This window comes from Labeo rohita, chromosome 1, assembly GCF_022985175.1.
Source record: "Labeo rohita strain BAU-BD-2019 chromosome 1, IGBB_LRoh.1.0, whole genome shotgun sequence".
Taxonomy (NCBI): domain Eukaryota; kingdom Metazoa; phylum Chordata; class Actinopteri; order Cypriniformes; family Cyprinidae; genus Labeo; species Labeo rohita.
In genome coordinates this window covers 33,098,950-33,118,533 of record NC_066869.1, presented here as the reverse complement: position 1 = coordinate 33,118,533, position 19,584 = coordinate 33,098,950, and the positions used below count along the sequence as shown (strand labels likewise).

At 35.1% G+C, this 19,584-nt stretch overlaps 2 protein-coding genes across 7 annotated transcripts in view; one reads left to right on the top strand and one right to left on the bottom strand.

Annotated features, from left to right (window-relative positions):
* tmem131l (transmembrane 131 like) overlaps positions 1–14,553 on the top strand; it is a 60,849-nt gene extending 46,296 nt beyond the window's left edge. Inside the window, exons 17-34 of the mRNA XM_051106895.1 lie at positions 86–155; positions 402–511; positions 851–920; positions 1,031–1,146; positions 1,691–1,833; positions 4,925–5,111; positions 7,434–7,619; positions 7,715–7,861; positions 8,051–8,594; positions 8,721–8,851; positions 9,925–10,058; positions 10,803–10,979; positions 11,082–11,160; positions 11,739–11,848; positions 13,146–13,275; positions 13,383–13,459; positions 13,549–13,682; positions 14,075–14,553. Of these exons, the coding sequence (XP_050962852.1) occupies positions 86–155; positions 402–511; positions 851–920; positions 1,031–1,146; positions 1,691–1,833; positions 4,925–5,111; positions 7,434–7,619; positions 7,715–7,861; positions 8,051–8,594; positions 8,721–8,851; positions 9,925–10,058; positions 10,803–10,979; positions 11,082–11,160; positions 11,739–11,848; positions 13,146–13,275; positions 13,383–13,459; positions 13,549–13,682; positions 14,075–14,380 (2,851 nt within the window). The 3' untranslated portion in view covers positions 14,381–14,553. The remainder of the gene's footprint in view (positions 1–85; positions 156–401; positions 512–850; positions 921–1,030; positions 1,147–1,690; positions 1,834–4,924; positions 5,112–7,433; positions 7,620–7,714; positions 7,862–8,050; positions 8,595–8,720; positions 8,852–9,924; positions 10,059–10,802; positions 10,980–11,081; positions 11,161–11,738; positions 11,849–13,145; positions 13,276–13,382; positions 13,460–13,548; positions 13,683–14,074) is intronic.
* A 1,793-nt stretch (positions 14,554–16,346) lies between these two features.
* Positions 16,347–19,584, bottom strand: part of trim2a (tripartite motif containing 2a) — a 36,167-nt gene continuing 32,929 nt past the window's right edge. For 5 of the 6 annotated variants that reach the window (XM_051111525.1, XM_051111506.1, XM_051111516.1 and 2 more), the window contains 2 exons: positions 19,286–19,426; positions 16,347–17,950 (listed from right to left, as the gene is read on the bottom strand). In XM_051111525.1, the coding sequence (XP_050967482.1) occupies positions 17,798–17,950; positions 19,286–19,426 (294 nt within the window). In that variant the 3' untranslated portion in view covers positions 16,347–17,797. Of the gene's footprint in view, positions 17,951–18,254; positions 18,650–19,285; positions 19,427–19,584 lie in introns of all 6 variants that reach the window. The other variant, XR_007827887.1, reaches the window with a different exon arrangement.

Genomic DNA, 19,584 nt, shown 5'->3' with positions numbered 1-19,584 from the left:
TCTGAAGACAAAGAGGCTACTCTTTTTGTATGCTGTTTAAACAGATATGCATTCATCTGTGTCTGTCTGTGTGTGTTTTATTAAGGTGGCCCAGACTTCCTGCAGACCACTCTGCACCCCTGGACTTTGGGGCCACACCTGTCAATGATAGTAAGGTATGCAAAAAACTTATAATGATTTTTTTAAAGTGAATTTGAACCCAGATATTTTTCTGTGAAGCACAAAAGGTGCATGTTTGGTAAGAATCTTCAAATGGCAATCAAATATGCCACCTTTTGATGCGTCACATGGAATTTTCATCGTTCTAATATAAACTTTTAATATAAATCACTAATTATGTATTATGCTTTTAACTTTAGTATAACTATTTGGATCATAAGATTGTTGTACTTTTGCTCCAGGTGAAGAATTTCACTCTGAAAAACCCGACGGGTTCAGTGGTGTCTGTGGAGATCCGAACCCTCTCCTCATACCCAGTTCCGCTCGAAGCCCTCGACATGTTAACCAAATGGTACATACTGTAAACAAATACTCATATGGCTTAAATTCTATTCTGCCAAAAATCTTATTATTAAATATCTAGTACAGTATGAACATCTCTCATGAATGGCTACAAGCTTTATATGTCAAAATGTAAAGAAGACATGCATTTACACACAAGGTTAATGAGCCATGTGCTATTATTTATGTATTATTATATTATTATTTCAGTTTTAGTTATTTTAGTACTTTAACTTATTTTGTGTCAGTTAGTTCCAAGACATTTTCTTTCTTTTTTTTTTAGTAGTTTTAGATAACATGAATGAGAAATAACATCTGAAATCATATTAATCATATTAACCTGTTCTAGGTTTAATATTAGCCCACTGTCTGTGAATATCACTACAACAGAGTTTCTTCTGTTGGCTGCTAATCACAAGGTGAGGTCATGATCTTTGAATAGCCTTGTTAAGCATATTAAGTCTACATTGTTTAGTTAACCTGTCTTGTGGTAACTCTGGTTATTGTGCACTCATGTTTTTGCAAACAGGAAAGTGAGAGAGGCAATGTGTTGAGGTTCCTCCTTCAGCCGTGGGAGTCGAGGACGGTTTCTGTGGCGTACCAACCTACAGAACATAAACATGTTACCTCACTGCTCCTCATTAGGTACTGCTCTGCCCAAATGTGTTGTAACAGAGGTTTAACCACAATATTCAATTATAAATTTGTTTAACGGATTCATTTGATTGGAATGTGAAAGAACTCCATCCAGTAAGCACAAACTATAGGAAATGGGCATTTATAGTATTAACGTATTATGTAACATGATGCAACATTTTGACAACGTTTACTTTTTTCTCCTTTTGCAATTAGACACAAAATGTTTTGCCTTAAAGTGAGGTCACATTTACCGTTGCTGAGTGAAATTTTGCCACTGGAGCAAAATCTAGTCATTTCAGTAGGAATTCACACAACTGGGAATTTCGCATAAGGGCAAAACATTTTATCTATACAGAATGCTTGTTTTGTTTTTTCAACCAAATTCACCATGTTGAATGCTGCTTGGTCTGAAAGTGAGTTCTGTGCAAGTAGTTTCAGTGCCTTATTGACCGTGCTTTTACTTGTTGTGGTTACTGTTTTCTGTGATTTTCTGAGTTTCTATGCTTGTTGTTAGAACACAGTAATTGTGGCTGTATCTGTTCTTTAACAGGAACAACCTGACCGTGTTTGACATGGTTCTGGTTAAAGGATTTGGGGCAAAGGAGCTCCTGAGAGTAGGAGGGAAGCTCCCCGGGCCTTCAGCCTCACTGCGCTTCAATGTGCCCCAGTCAACCCTCATGGAGTGCAGAGATGGTGAGCTGAGCTTCTCCTGACATGTCATCTCTTGAAAATACACTAGTGATGATAGAAGTAGTGATTATTCTCCAGAGATGGCAAAAGTACACACATCATTCACTTAAGTAGAAGTATAGATACTCATGTTTAAAAATGCTCTGGTAAAAGTAGAAGTACTGACTACACCTTTTTACTCAAGTTAAAGTAAAGAAGTATGAGTTCAGACATGTACTTAAGTAAAAAGTACTTATTAGTTCTGCCTGTTTTAGTGTCACGCTGGTAACTGGACCTCAAGTCGTATTGATACATTAATATAAAATAATTTACATTTAAAATTTTGTTAGCTAATGAATGTATCAAGGCTGAACAACCACCATGTAGAACAGGGCAGGACTGGGACAAATTTTCAGGCCGGTGAAATCTCACATTCATCCGCAACAAATTCTGAAACCACCTATTTTTTTGTATGGCCATCACATTTTAAAAAAGGTTTAAAACCTAATAATTAAACACAATAATTAAAGGTTCTCTCTTGAACTGCACCTTCATTTCCATTTTCCTTTTCAGTCTCTTTATTGTCTTATGGTATCTCTCTGCATCTCAGTGTGTGTTTACTTTTTTCCACTAATTTTCTTGTACCTGTCCCTTTTCCCATCCGCCATCTACTGTTATGAACTGAACTGTCTCCACCTTCTTGCAGAACAACCACCTCATTGTATTCCGTTTGCAATAACATAACTTTATTTTAGTTCAGTTTTGAAGTATCACATGACCATGTGTTGTTTTATCATAAAATTACGTAAATACTGTAGATTTAGTAAAACTGTATTTTCTAAATTGCCTAAATGTCAAAAATAGTACAATAATAATTACATTATGACAATATCTTTACATAAAAATTCTTATTCTGAACATGTTATTCCTTTATCATGAGTCATATTTTTCTCTTATTAAAATTAACCATGTTTTTTGATTACCTCCTGTTGTAATTCACAACCATAGTTTTACTACAGATTCCATGGTTAGACTATGGTTAGTGTAGCAACACCATGGTTCATTTGTGGTTACCATGGTTTAACTATAGTAACCATGATTTTTTTGTTTTCATTTTCGTAAGGGTTGTGTTATTATCTGCTCTAGCTTCCTTTAGGCGTATTATGAAACGACCTCTTATAACATCTGTTTGCTAAATTACTACTGTAACTTTACAGTAGATAATAATGATGTCCTTTTACATACAGTATTTTGAGTAAATGTAATTTAGTTTAATTTAATTTGCAGTAGTATTAATCCTCTGGCTGCTACTGCTAAGAGTTGCTAGCACTTAACTAAACATAGACAAAACTACAACAGCCTATTTACAGATGAAACTGACCTGCACTTGACGTCCTGGTCAATAGTTTTGCCTCTCAGATCCACTCCATTCTGGAGTCTCTCGCATTGATTTCTCTGATAGAAACGTTTGGCGGAGACGCGGAGCGTGTGCACGAGCCAAATCACGTTGCTAGTACAGCCTAACCAATTCATGATTTAGAGATTCGTAATCAAATGGTGATCCACCAAATGCAGTTTAAAACTAAAGTAATGAGCCTGTTTTGAAAATGTAAGAAGTAGAAAGTACAGATATTTGTGTAAACATGTAAGGAGTAAAAGTAAAAAGTAGTCAGAAAAATAAATAGTGAAGTAAGGTACTGATACCAGAAAAATCTACTCAAGTACAGTAACAAAGTATTTGTACTCAGTTACTTACCATCTCTGTTATTCTCAAATTAATAGTTCTTCTTTTTGTAATGATTTCAGTAATATCCGTTACATTGAATTACCCAACTTTTTATTAGAAGAACACTTTTGATCTAAAATATTTGGTCACACTTTATTTTAAGGTATAGCTCTTGCTAACAAATCCTTAGCTAGTTTTTGCCTTAATAAACTCCTAATTTGCTGCTTGGTAATATTTAGATAGTAATGGGATTACAGAACCAGCTAATAGTGAGAATTGTTCCCTATACTAAAGTGTTACCAAATATTTATTAGAAGTACCCTTTGAAATTTTAAGTTAATATTTAATAATTTTAATTAATCTTTAATCTTTATTAATAAATCTTTAAAAAGCATTATATAATGCTTAATGGATCATTAGTTAATGCTTACAAATGTCATTAAACTTTCAATTCTTACAATCATGCATGTTTTTAAAAATGTACAAATTTTAACAAATTAAACAGTGATTAAACGTTTATTTGTTAATGTATTATTGAATGCTCATTAAACTTCAGTTTCTTATATTACCTAATGCTTTTTTTTACATTTAACAAATATAGTGAAAAAGTTTGCTTATTTAGTCATTTTAAGCACTTTACAAATTATTGATGTTTACGTATTATTCATTAGCTCGTAATCAGTCTTTAAAGGTGATATATTTGGTCTTGTTGTGTAGACTTCTACTGTTTACACATCTTAACAAATAATTTATTAGTCATTTGTTTGTTTTTGCAACACCCAATCTAAAGTTGAGACTATTCATCATTTGTAAATGTTTATAAATGCTTACTAATCATTAGTACCTTTATGAGCAGTCATCTCAATGACAAAATATTTCCCAAATGACCTTAATTCACCCCATTTGCACATCATTTATTAATTATTTGTTTAGCTGCTATAACAACGTTTGTGTAAAGGGTGGTTTAAATTTAGTTAAATGCTTGCTAATTTGTGTACAAAACATGGATATTTCTTGTTTTGCAGGATATTCTTTGAATCATACATCAAAAGGAGAAAACTAATTGTATTTAACTTACTTATTTAGCAAAACAATGTAATTATTCCCTTATAGTAATCAAAATGACTCCTGTAAACTTCTTATTCTTTAACCACCCCTTAAAGCTACCCATACTACCGAAACTTACCTGTATCACACATCAATAGCAGAAATTTTTTTCGCTTTTAATCATTGTATAACTTGTTAAAAACATATGTAATATACATTTAGTTAATACATTTGAATATGTATTAACTAATGATCCATTATGCATTACATAATCTTTGTTAATGATTTGTTAATGGAAGTTATTATAGTGTTACCGAATGTTCTATTTTTGTCTTTTCACAGGTTTACGATCAAGTAAGCCCTTGTTTGCCATCCAGAAAAGCTTTAAAGTGGAGAATGCAGGCGAGTTGCCTCTGACTATAGTATCCATGAACATCAATGGATATAAATGTCAAGGTTATGGCTTTGAGGTGCAACACTGCAAATCTTTTAAAGTGGACTACAACTCGTCCTCAGAAATCACAATTGCGTAAGTTTTAAGAGTGCTCATTTGAAAGTGCATGTGCCTGCTGATTGTCAGCCGTTTTCTCTACTAGTATTTTAAGCAAAGCGCAGAGCTTATGCTATCTCTTTGTTTTGAATACAATAGCATTTTGAGATTGTATATATCTGTTTTACAAATGACTTGAGGATAGTGTTGTCTGTGTTTTGCTAATTGATAGGTCTCTAGGTCCTCCTTAGCTAATATTTTTTCCATTAAAACCCAGTTGTCTTTCTAAAGGGAGCTAATTCTCCATTTAGCTGCATTGAGAGTAGTGTTGTAATAGCATTCTGTATACAGTCATGGCCAAAAATATTGACACCTTTGCAATTCTGTCAGAAAATGCAGTACTTCTCTCAGAAAATTGTTCCAATTGCAAATGTTTTGGTATTCACTTGCTCATTGTTTTTGTTTGCACTGCAACAACACAAAAAAAAAACTGAGAAGAAAAGTCTTGATAAAATTTCACACAGAACTCAAACATGGACTGGACAAAATTATTGGCACCTTATGGGCAATATAGTAATCACATTTCCAACCAGTTAAAATGGAGAAAAGTTGATTCTATCAACCTTTGTGTTGTGTGTCACACTGAGCATGGAGAAAAGAAAGAAGTGTAAAGAGTTGTCTGTGGATTTGAGAGAAACAATTGTGGAAAACATGGACAATCTTAAGGCTACAAGTCCATCTCCAGACATCTTAATGTTACTGTGTCCACTGTGTCAAAATCATCAAGAGGTTTACAGCCCATGGCACTGTAGCTAACCTCCCTGGATGTAGACAGAAGAGCAAAATTAATGAAAAATTACAACAAAGGATTGTTTGAATGGTGGATTAAGAACCCAGATTAACTTTCAAACAAATTCAAATTAATCTGCAGACACAGAGTACAAAAAGGGACGCTATGCTAGGAGACCCATGAGGATACCACTGCTGACACAAAGGCATAAAAAAGCAAGACTGGAGTTGTGCCAAAACTTATGTGCCAAACCCCAATCCTTCTGGGAGAATGTACTGTGGACAGATGAGACAAAAGTAGCGCAACGTAGTGGCCAGTGTCAGAAAGCTGCCTCTCCACCAGAGGTCATGGGTCTTCCAGCAGGACAATGACCCGAAACACACTTCAAAAAGCACTCAGAAATGGTTACAAACAAAGCTCTGGAGAGTTCTGAAATGGCCAGCAATGAATCCAGATCTGAATCCCATAGAACACCTGTGGAGAGATCTCAAAACAGCAGTTGGGAGAAGGCATCCTTCCAATCTGAATGACCTGGAGCAGTTTGCAAAAGAAAAGTGGTCCAAAATTCCAGTATAGAGGTGTAAGAAACTAATTCATAGTTACAGGAAGTGATTGATTTGAGTTATTTTTTCCATTCTGTGTGGTTCTGTGTGGAAATGTATCAGATTTGACTTTTCTTCTGTTTTTTTTGTGGTATTCCAATGCAAACAACATGAGTACCAAAACGTTTGCAACTGCAACAATTTTCTGAAAGAAAGGTTGCATTTTCTGACAGAATTGCAAGGATGCCAATATTTTCGGCCATGACTGTATGCTATGTGACAGCCTGTCTGAAAGTTGAAATAAAAATGCATATTTAAGAATTAAAATGTTAAATTTATGATTTAGACCCAAAGTGCCTGACTGATCAGACAATGTCATATCCCTAAAGCCCCATTCAAGTTGTCTTTTTCATGCTAGTTACCGTTGTTATGGCCTATTCGATTTCTTTGCTCTGAAGTCATTGAATATGTTTAGCAGCATATCAATTTTTACTTTATATGATTGAAGGTAATGGTCAGTTTTGATTTAGTTTGGGTATGACATCTCTGCCTTCCTTTTGTCATTTGCCTTTTTTTTTTTTTTTTTTTTTTTTTTTTTTTCTCTTGTTGTGTGTTCATCCCCTTGTTTTTTAAAAGAATAGTGCACAAAGGATAGTCCAACCCAGAATGAAAATGCTGTCATCATTTACTCATCCTTGTGTTGTTCTAAACCTGTATGCATTTCATTCATCTGTGAAACACAAAAGAAGATTATTTGAAGAATGTTATTAACCTACCAGTTCAGTTCCCTTTGACTTCCATTGTAATTTTTGTCCATACAGTGGAAGTCAATGGGAACAGAAACTGTTTGGTTACCAACATTCTTCAGAATATCTTTTATGTTCCACAGAATAAAGAAAGTCATAAGTTTAAAACACCTTGTGGGTGAGTAAATACTGAATTTTCATTTTTGGATGGACTGTATGATTAAGTATTTTTCTAATTTCTTTTCTATTTTCTCCTCATCAACTGGTCTCTGTATCTCTCCAGATTTACTCCAGACTTCACATCTTCGTGGGTGATCAGAGACTTGACCCTAGTGACAGAACGTGGCTCCCTTTTCCACTTCACCCTAAATGTGACTCTTCCTCACCACATGCTGCCCCTCTGTGCTCAGGTGGTGCCAGGACCCAGCTGGGAGGAGTCCTTCTGGGTCATCACACTGGTCTTCACCTGGTTAGCAGCCCATATACATACTTAAACCCACAAAATATAACTCTGTGCATTTAAAAAGGATACTATTCATTAATATAAAACTATTTTCTCTGCAGTTCCTCTCTAGCTGGTGTGTGTCTGATGGCTTTCCATCAAGCTCAGCACATTCTAAGCGAGTTCTCCACACCAAGTCCACGTAGCAATCACAACTCTGTACCTCGTGAAAATAGCAGTGTCAACCACAGCTCCTCAAATGGTGTCAGGTAAGACAGCATCACTCTTTATTATTAAGAAATCACAGACATAGAAACATATTTTTAGTGCAACATGCGAATCATGCTAATTTAACATGATTAGGGTTAGGATTCGTGCTTACTGCTGAGTTTTGCTCTTTCTGTCTTCTAAGTAAGGAGCAAAAACAATTCATTTGTCTTGTTCTTTTTTTTCTTTAGTAGAGGAAAAGGCAGTTGTAAGAACTACACTGACACAAGTCATCCCTCCGACAAAGGCAAAGGGAGAGGATCTCCAGCCGTAGCCAATGGGACAATTCGGTCACAGTCCTCATCCAAGAAAACTCCTGGAAGTTCTTCCCAGCCTCCAAAGAAGCAAACTAAGGTGTCGTTCCTATACAGTAGATATAAAAATAGCACTGCAACTGCCGCCGCTAGTGTTCCTGCTTCCTCAGACTTTTGCAGCCCTCCCAACGATGAAGATAGAGATCACACCTTTGAGTTAGACCCAGAAGTTTGTAATAACAACAACAATAACAATGACATATTAGATGAAACCATTCTCCCTGCTGAGAAGAAAGAGCACTTTAGAGAATCTAGAGAGGAAAAGGCATTGCCAGCTGATATGTTTCCTATGGAAACACTTCCTGCATTACCTGAAAACATCACAGCAAGCAGAATCCCTCAGCCTGCAGAAGAAGCAGTGGAAAATGAGGAGTGTAAAAGAAAAAATAATGCAGAAAAAAGGGATCATGTAGATGAAGAGGTAAGAGCCATAATACAGAATAAGATGATGACCTGTTGTTTTACACTGCTAAAATCTGCCTCTTTGTTAATGTTCTTTCTCTTCAACCTCGCTTAGACAAATGAATTGTTTGTGCTCCTTACTCAGAAGACAGAAAGAGGCTGCAGTCAGAAGAAGAGACCAGAGAAAGATGCAGAACTTGGAGTGTCAGCCATCAACACCAAAGCAAAGAAAAACACAGGCAGGAGTCGCAGGAAGGCAGTTGAGCTCATTCCTGGGTAAGTATTTGCACACTTCAGCTTTAAACCTTCAGATGTTAGTTATATAGTTATGTAGATGGTGAAATGACAGCAAATTGACTTGATTCATGATTCAGTGGACTGATGCAGTTCAAAAGCAGTTTATTTACACTAAAGACCTTGGCCACACTATGACTGCTTTAATTCACCCATTTAACAAAGCTTATTGTGTATATATTATACAATTTTAACAATTAATGATTAATTTGATTTTTAGCATTTTAAATCAGTTACTGGCTGCAGTATACAAATCACACACATCACATTTAGAAGTCATATTGATGCATGTGAATAAGGAAAATTTCAATGAATGATTATTGGAAAAAAAAACATCATACATTTAAAAAAAGAACTCTTAGGCAGCGTGTTATAAGAACCACTTACTTATTTTGTACTGCCCTTACTGTTAACCCGTAAGACCTTTGTTCATCTTGGGAACACAAATTGAGAGATTTTTGATGAAATCCAAGAGCTCTCTGACCCTCCATAGATAGCAAGGGTCCTACTATAGTCAAGGCACAGAAACATAGTAAAGACGTTGTTAAAATAGTCCATGTGACATCAGTGGTTCAACTGTAATTTTATGAAGTTGCAAGAATATTTTTTGTGCGTAAGGAAAACAAAAGTAATGTGTGCGTCGTGGTGCATATGACATGCGTTGTGGTGCTCTCGATATTGGCAGCTGCCTGTCCGGGGAGTCATTATTTTTGTTTTCTTTGCACACACAAAGTGTTTTTGTAGCTTCAAAAAATTAATTTTATTAAATATTTGAATTAATTGTTTGTATTTATTTAATGTTGTACAGTCAAACCAAAATTTATTCAGACACCTTCAACATTTCTCAAATTAGTATACACAACAGATGTCAATAATATATATATATATATATATATATATAAATAAATATATATATATATATATATATATATATATATATAAATATATAATTTAAAATGTAATAAGCAAACATGTTAAGACATTTAATTATTGTTAATAGTACTACCACTATATTTTAGGGTTTTTATGTATTTTGTATTCTGGTAATCCAACAGGCTTCCTGAAAACAGCGTTGTCATGGTGACAGAGAGTGAGAGAGAATCTCAACGTAATGCTGCTAGAACCCGCAACGCGAAACCTGAACTACCTAAAATAGGAGCCAACCCAGACAGCCCTCTCAAACACAGTGGTGAGGAAGTGATTTACAGCAGTTCCTCTGTCTCGGCTTCATGTGTGTGCATGACATCAAACATTAACCCTGTAACTGTCACTCCCATTTTTGAACACATAAAAATAAAAATAAAAATAAAAATGCACTATCCAGACTTAAATTTTTATAATTAATGAATTAAAACATTTTGTAATATGATTTTAATGTACATTTTCCGTGATAATGAAGTGTCTGATTTTAAAACGCCTTTCAAAGGATGAATTTTGAGATTTTAAGTTTTGAACATTTTGTCATGATTAGATTAGGATTTATTTGTAATTTTATTTGTAACTGTCAAGAAGTAAACTTGACAGTTAAAGGGTTACGTGAAATGGAATATTGAATATGGATGGGGAAGGACATCTTGTACCCATGAGGGTTTGACTGAATCGTTTGCTCATGTTATTTTTTCCCTGCCATATAAACTGTATATTTGTTTTCTGTTAGAAAATGTAATTTATTCCTGTGATGGCAAAGTTGAATTTTCAGCCACGAATACTACAGTCTTGAGTGTGACAAGAACCATCAAAAATCAGTGTGCTCAAATTAGTGATGCTCTTATTATTGATGGTTCTTCTTATTGTTAGTGTTGGAAACACATTTTGCTGTTTTAATCAGTTTTATGTGTCTGAACAAAATTATTTATTTTATAAATCTTACTGACCTCAGCTGATTTACCGTAACTCTGCACATCAGTTTAAACAGTTAAACTGTTTCCTACAGGCACGTGTTTGAGCAGACCTAGGCGTAAATGTCCAGAGCGACGTCTGCAGTGGGAGTCAGGCTCTGATTCAAGCAGCTCATCAGGCAGTGTGAGAGCCAGCCGAGGGTCCTGGGGCAGCTGGAGCAGCGCCAGCAGCATAGAGGGAGAAAAAGACACACACAGACATCCCTGCAGAAGTAAGAGATCATGCGCTTGCTACACACTGAAAAGGAAGCAGTTTATCCACTGCAGTTTCCAGAGCAAGTTAAATAAAAAAACTTTTTTTTTTTTTTTTTAAGGAGACAACATTCAGTACAACCCATATCCAAAAGATCGGGAATGTTACATGAACATGAACTATACTTACAAAACTCAAAGGTAAAATGTCAAAATTTTCTTAAAGGGGTCATCGGATGCAAAATTCACTTTTACATGTTGTTTGAACATAAATGTGTGTTGGCAGTGTGTGTACACATCCACTCTATAATGCTAAAAATTGCACCCAGTTTTTTTTTTTTTTTTTTAATTTTTTATAAATAATAACCACTTTCTCAAATTAAGCCATTCTTGGACTCTTTGCTGTGTGACGTCACACAGGCAGCCCCCTCCCATGATTGTCTAAATTTACAGTCTCAGAGAGAACCGCTCATCACCCCACGGAAGAGAGGGGTGGGATGAGCAGAGCTCATTAGCATTTAAAGTGCCATACACCGAAACGGCTCGCTGTAAACAGAGCTGTTTTTGACAAGGTAAAAAGAGTGTTGAGAATTTTTATCCAAAGTATGTTAGAGACTTTCATTAAGACCCTAAAGAATCATATCAACTTGTGGAAATGAACATCCGATGACCCCTTTAAGTTTGTTGTTGTTGTTTGTTTTGTTTTTTTTTGGTTTTTTTTTCATTTCGTTTAAAAATTCTGAAAGTGATTGATGATCTACAAATGCATTTGTCTACAGCATGAACAATCTATATGTCAGGGAGCCATGCCAAAGCCCAGAAGTCTGTCCTGCCCCTGCACTCCCTCACACCTTCGCTGATGTAGCCGCAGGTGTGGACAAAAACATTGGTGAGGGACAATCACATCTTACACGTTACGTACTTAAAAAGATAATCACTGTTTAAGGTGCATGATTCAGGGTTTCCGCGGGTCTTAAAAAAAAAGTCTTAAATTGCTTTTCTGTGAATTAAAGCCTTGGAAAAGGTCTTAAATCAGAGAAGAAAGTCTTAAATTCATATGATCGTGGCATTAATTTTTATGAGGGATTGTTTCCTCGTTTTTTATTTTAAAGTAAAGCAACAGCTTAATTTCTGTGTTACATGGCTTAGGTTGCTCAATTTTCATTAAACAATATGCGGTAAATGGCTGTATGTGCTACTTCATCTGTTAGTCACACAAAGAAAAACGTTGATTTTTTCGCTTTGATTTTTTTTATAGTAATAAAAGTCATTTAGTTCAGTTAAAGAACAGACAATACCATTAAAACTGAACGCGGCTACTCAATGCAGTGTACTGAACGACAGTCGCATCACAGATCATATTTCATTTATCACCTGAAGAGAGTAAGTCGAGCTAACTAACAAGAAGAGAGAGGTGAGAAAGACTATGGCGGAAATTTTTCAAAGCAAAATGCAAAAGCGCCTGTTTTAAAAATATTTTGGGTGTTGAAAAGCCTGTTGACTTCTGCTATTTATCTAAGGTGATAGTGAAAATTTCATATTTATGTGGTTTCACAGTGTTTGCTGATTTTTATTTAAACTCTATATACATATTTTTTTAAATATATATTACATCAAGGTGTATGCTGTGCTTCCAAGCTTTCTTTTTCGTTTTGCTAATAAACGTTCTGCCTTTCTTATTTATTTGGTTACATAGTGTTTACTGATTTTTCAGTTTTGTATACCTATTTAAACTTTGTGTACGTTATTATTTTATACTAGGCATATAATATGGTTTATTTTTATTCGTTTTGTTAATAAAAGTTTGTTACGTTAATGCCCCTATTTAAAAGTGAAAGTAAAATGTGCACAACGCTTTACAAGCTACTTAAAACTGAAGAAAAGAGGGAAAACTAAAAACAAACAACTGCTTGACATCGATTTGTAGCTAATTTGAAAGTGAAAGTAAAATGTGCACAGTGCTTTTACCAAAGGAAAGTGAGGAAAAGAGGGAAAACTGAAACTAACTAAAAACAAAACAAATGCTAGGCACTGAAAGTAGTTTGAAAGTGAAAGTAAAACTTGAACTATACTTAGAGAACATATTGCTGTATTGTTTTCTCTTTGATTTTTCTTTAGTTGGTCTTAAAAAAAGCCTAAAAAAGTCAAAAACCTTGATGATTGTGTTTTATTTATGGTTTCACCAGACATAATCGGCTCTAATGTGATTGAAGAGACGTGGTCACCCGCCTCAGTTCCACTGACCAATGAATTCAGGTACAACATGACCGAATCCCTCCCGTTCGTCCCTCAGAATCCCTCATCAGGATATGAAAGGTATTCTTACAGGCTTTTAATGATTTTTATAATATATGTATCATTTTTTACTTCATACACAATCTATACACAATCAAATTAAATGTTTATGTCATTATTGTGCCTAGCTTCCCTTGGAACAATATGAACAGCCAATGTGCCACTCAGTATCCCTACAGTAATCAGTCCAACTATATGCCAACAGGTAAGGAGTTTTCCCTCACAATGAGTAAAATATATCACTGTAGTATGTAGTAACTAAAGGATGAGTGACTGTTTTTTGTTTCTGTGAAGGTAATGGCAATTACCAAAATGCATTCTCATGCCATGAAAGCCAAACCATGACCCACAGCCATCAGCCAGTTTGGGGTGAGAATGGAACACATGACATAAACTCCACATGGGACACTGGCAGTGTGGGCAGCAAGGTGAGTGTTTGTTTTTAAATCTGTTGTTTCGTCACAAATACCTTAAAAAAATCTACGTTATTCATTAAGGTAAAAGTAAGCTTATAGGCGAGACTTCCGGTTCATTTGCCACTGTAGGAAAATAATGAGAAGAAACTGTTTACAAACCCGTGCTCGTAAAAATAACACATTATATAATACAAAAAACCCCACAAATAATACATTAAAATAATATGGTAAGACACACCAATTTGCAGTCTCAAGCAGCAAAACGAGTTGTTTTGTACAGCTAAAAATAGCTAGGCGCGGATGAGACCGGAGGCCAGACCCATAAAATGTATAATAGTTTTCTTCATTAAGAAGCAGATGCTTGGAATATTTAAGCAAATTTTCCCTTATCTTTTTTCCCCCAGCCATACTTTTCAGGAACCAGAAGTCTGTCCCCTATGTCCAGTCTATTTGGCTCTATCTGGACACCTCAAAGCGAGCCTTACCAGAGTCACTTCCACCCAGAGCGTTCCGCTCCTGTCTCGCCCCACTCGCCCATCTCACCCGTCGCACCCTTCAGTCGTGAACCAGGTGGCGCCTGCCCAGGAAAACAATACTCCAGCTTCAATCCCTTTGGACCACACATGAATTTGGACATATGGAACTCCTCTTCAAACCGGAGCTCCAACTCTCAGCTCTCCAACGATTCAGGCTACTGTGGGGATATGTGAGCAAATGGTGCTTTTGAATAATAAGGAAAAAAAGAATGTGCTTTTATCTCTAACGGGGGAAAAATGTGAATAACCTTCTTTCTTTTATGTTTGTTGTTGTGGTAAGGTTCAGCATTTTGTTGTATATTTTTCTAGATGTTTTGCAAGTTTGACCAATGAAAATAAAAAAAAAAAAGTTTTGTATTTGATTTTGTGTTGTGAATTACTTCAGGTTTGCTTTGTCGATTATTTAAATACTATAACATGCTATTGAAAAAATGTATAATCCTGTCTGGAAAAAAATTAATCAGATAATTAAGGACATATGCTGTTGACAAAACGTGAGCAAAATCTAAAAAAACTTTCTTAATCATTTAGATGTTAGAAATAAATTTAATATAGATATATATATATATATATATTATATATAATATTGACTTTTAAGAGGATATTTACTTTTCCAAAAACCACTAGAACAGTGTTATATGTTTTGCTGACTTGTGCACTTTACATTATCCCAAATGTTTCGAAGAATGTTTAAATCCAAAGAAATAGCAATTTTAAGTAGTGGCCCATCCCTGCCAATGACATCATACACCCTCGATTTCCAGTTTTATTTTGTAGAAAAAATAGACGCTTTAAACAGTTACTACCCAGCTCTTATAACATGTTATGCATTTTATTAGACAGGTGACGAACTGTTTACAAACCCACAAAGCAGCATTATACCAGACCTTTCAACACACTCAAATGTAACAAGTGTGATAAAACAGCGCTGCTTTACTAGTCATAATTCAGTTGACTAGTAGAAATTGTAATTAAAGATATCTAAAACTGAAATTATACTAGGTATAATTCTAATTAGAGATATCCTAGATTACAGTTTTACTAGTAATAATTAAATTAGATAAAACCGATAGAGCTATCTATAACTAAATTACCATGAGTAAAAATTATAATTCAGGATATCTCGAACTGGTGTTTGACTAGTAAATTTAAATTTAAGATATCTTTAATTTGTCATCTTTAAAGAGATCCAAAATACTTATGTAGATTTCTAAATGTAATTTATTACTAGTCACTATAGTCTTTATTTAGATTTACGTCTAGTCCAAAATTATTTAGAGATACTTTGAAATTAATTTACCATGTGTCAAATCTTATTTAAAGATATCTATAATGTAATTAAAGATATCTCAAATGGATTTCTACCTAGCACAGTCTTTATTTATAGATATCTGCAAACTGACTTTACAGCAAGACGCAACACATGACATCACTGCTTCCAACAAGCATATTGTGGAGTAACCTTATGTAAAACTTAAAAACATTAGACCTTAAGTTAATAAAATTATACCTTAATTTTAGCTTCTTGTCAGCTGTTTTCAAAATGAATGATGTGTGATGTGTGATTGACTGGAACTCGGAAGTGGGACATTTTATCTTCAATGTTCTCTCTTCTGACCTTGTCTGGAACACGGCATAAGTCGACAACTCCCATGATTCCACATTCAATCACGCTGTCATCAAATTCCACTTTTGTTTCTTTGTTTTGCCTGGTAGCGACAAAAACGTACATAAAACCTTTTTATACATTATTTTAAACTTGAGATTCATTCACTATAAAAATAAACCCTGCCGTCATGTCCCTTCTATTAGTTTTTGCAGTTTCAAGCAACTTGAAGCATATGGGCATGAAATGAATCCTGAATTGGTGAATGGCTCAGGAGAAGCTGTTTTTGACTGGAAAGTAATACTCATAGTCAGCCTAGGTTATCAAATTGAGTCCAGCACACTCAGTAAAAACAGCAGAGCATTTTACTGTATTTTTAGTCATTAGGCTTCAAGGGTTTTCACCTGAGGTTCTAGTGCTTTCATGGTCAAAATTACAGCAGAGAACAATTAAGCGTCCTTATAAAATTAAGCATACCATCATTCTGTAGGTCTGTGTTTAGTCTATTAATGACACTAATATTTCCAGAACATCTCAAATAATGCAGTTTATTCATGTGCTGTGCAAAAAAATGATATAACACTGGTCACCTGAATGTAGCATTAAGATCTACAAATGTGAAAGCATAATTGGTTGTAAGTCCTTTCATGTGGAAATGCAACAAAGGAGTAAAATGCAAGCTTCAATGCTACAAAAAGCAGGTTTGTGGATATAAAGGGGAGAAATACATTGTGGAATGTACATCATGTTACATATTGTGTATTTTGTGCAAACGAGCGGCACTAGTTCCCTGTGTATAACAACAGATCTGTACAGGAGAACAGATATTAGACGAGGAATATTTATCTGTATGGCATGAACACACGTGAAAAGAACCCTGGGCACTTTTTTTGTTTGTTTTTTAAGCAGATGAATATGAACACAGAACATGATTTGTCACAACACAATACAACCACTCTCACAACACATGAAGATCAGTAATTATTATAATGCATGTCTTCTGGTTAACATTTAACCAGGGGCAATTTAATAATTGCAATATACATATTTCATGTGTTGCTAAATCACAAAGTGCATCTGGTGTTTTGACCATGTGATTTATCACTGATTTAAGTTTCTCTGAACAACACAAATGAACTTTTATGGTTTAGAGAGATGAACGTCTGCTATAAATAAAATGGCTGATTTTTAAATGAACAGTGCAGTGATATTAAAAAAGTAATTTTGTTTACAATCTAACAAGCATATCAAGTGTTTCTTGCATAACAATGGTTAAGTGATTAAAGAGATTTAATTGCATTATAAGAACACTACCAACCACAGTTGTGCACATCACAGTTATTAGCAGAGAAGCACATATATTGTGGCATATTTTATGAATATTCCTGACATCTCTTTTAAACATAGGCTAACTCAAGCCAAATATTGGTGATCTTAGCCCACCATAGTGAGCTTTGTTTTGGGGTTCTGTGTATTTGTTGTGCAGATATATAAATTAGATAGTAGTTTGGAGTCGCATTACTTGCATTCTTACATGTGAAGAGTTCCCTTTTTAATCAACATGAACATTCAGATTATTTCAACATACAGTAGAAACATAAATGATTTCCCTAATGTATAGCAGTTTTTGAGTCAAAATTAAAGAACAGCATAACTTAGCCTTGTTTCTTTCTTAAAAGGACAGTTTCAACCAATAATTACATTTCTGTCATCATTTATTCACCCTTATGTTGCTCCAAATCCGTTCTTCTATGAAGCACAAAGGGTGAGGCTATATGACAGAATTTGTATTTTTGGATGAACTATTCCTTATACTTCAATACTAGAGTACCACGATCAGACTACAGAGTCTGTTCTTTTGTTCAAGGTGAGGGTGTCACAAATGAGGCCACAACAACACAACTTCAATGCAATATGAGGGTCCCATTTGGCACAAGGGTGGCAGCTTTAAGGAATAAGTGCAAGTGTTTGAAGAGATGAGAGTGCTATTGTAGATAGCGGTATACTTTAAAACAGTGGTTTCCAGAGTCTGCCACCACAATGTGGCCATCTGAGGTCAGAGCCAGTCCTTGCGGGCCATACAGAGGGTCTGCGGAGGTGTTGATATAGGACAGGAAGGATCCACTGCTGTCAAACACCTGGAGTCCCACAGAAAAGTGAGATAATATGAAGACGTTCATTTTTTTACCTGATGTGTACTGCAAGCGATCAAATTGTTAAACATACAGTTGGGGTCAAAAGTTTGCACCCCCCTTTCAGAATCATTAAAAATATTCATAATTCTACCAAACCAAGAGGGATCATACAAAATTGTTTATTTACAAAAAGTAAGCTGGATAAGATATTTCATATAGTCCACAATAGAAAATAATAGTTGAATTTATAAAAAATGACCACATTCAAAAGTTTTCATCCACTTCGTTCTTAATACTGTGTTATTACCTGAATGATCCATAGCTGTGTTTTTTGTTCAGTGATAGTTGTTCATGAGTCCTTTGTTTGTCCTGAACAGTTGAACTGCCTGCTGTGCTTCAGAAAAATCCTTAGGTCCCACAAATTCTTTGGTTTTCCAGCATTTTTGTGTATCTTAACCCTTTCCAACAATGACTGTATGGCTTTGAGATTCATCTTTTCACACTGAGGACAACTCAGAAAACAAAGAGGGATTCATATGCAACTATTACAAAAGGTTCAAACACTCACTGATGCTCCAGAAGGAAACACAATGCATTGAGAGCCGGAGGGTAAAAACTTTTGGAATTTGAAGATCAGGGTAACTGTAACTTATTTTGTCTTCTGGGAAACATGTAATCTTCTGTAGCCTCCGAAGGGCAGTACTAAATGAAAACATATGATATTTAGACAAAATAAGAAAAATGTACACATCATTGTTCAAAAGTTTTCAGCCCCTGGCTCTTAATGCATCGGTTTTCCTTCTGGGAGCATCACCTTCTGTTTGTACCTTCTGATTAAAATACATAAAAATTCTGGAAAACCAAAGAATTTGTGGGACCTGAAGGATTTCTCTGAAGAACAGCGGGCAGTTCAGGGAAAACAAGGGACTCATGAACAACTATCACTAAACAAAACAAAACAAACAAAACAAAAACAAACAAACAAAAAGTTGTGGAACATTTAGGGAAGGACACAGTATTAAGAATCAAGGAGATGTAAACTTTTGAACAGGGTCATTTTGATAAATTCAACTATTATTTTCTCTTGTGGACTATATGTAAACATCTTTTATGTGAAATATCTTATTCAGGTCAGTACTAAATAAACAATAACATGCATTTTTGTATGATCCCTCTTACTCTGGTAAAATAATTGACATTTTTAATGATTCTGAAAGGGGGATGCAAACTTTTGACCTCAACTGTATTTCATTAATCTCACAAGTTAATATGTTTACCTCAGTAGTGCTAACACATTTTTTGTGAAATATCTGATGGATCAGTCTAAGCCTGTATTACCTGTATCCGACTGTTGCCCCAGTCAGCCACTATAATATTGCCATTGGCATCTACTGCCACACCCGTCGGTGCATTAAACTGGCCATTTCCTTCACCATTTGAACCAAACTTCAGTATGAACTCACCCTCTGGACTGAACACCTGCAATGTAATGACATAATCTGCATTAGCACGGCAGTATTTAGAAAGACTTATGGTTTTGATTGACTTTGAACAGATGAGCAAAATGTTCTTCAAAAAGTAACCAAAATTGTGACTAAGTGTGACTAACATCATTTAGACAAAACATGACCTTTGAG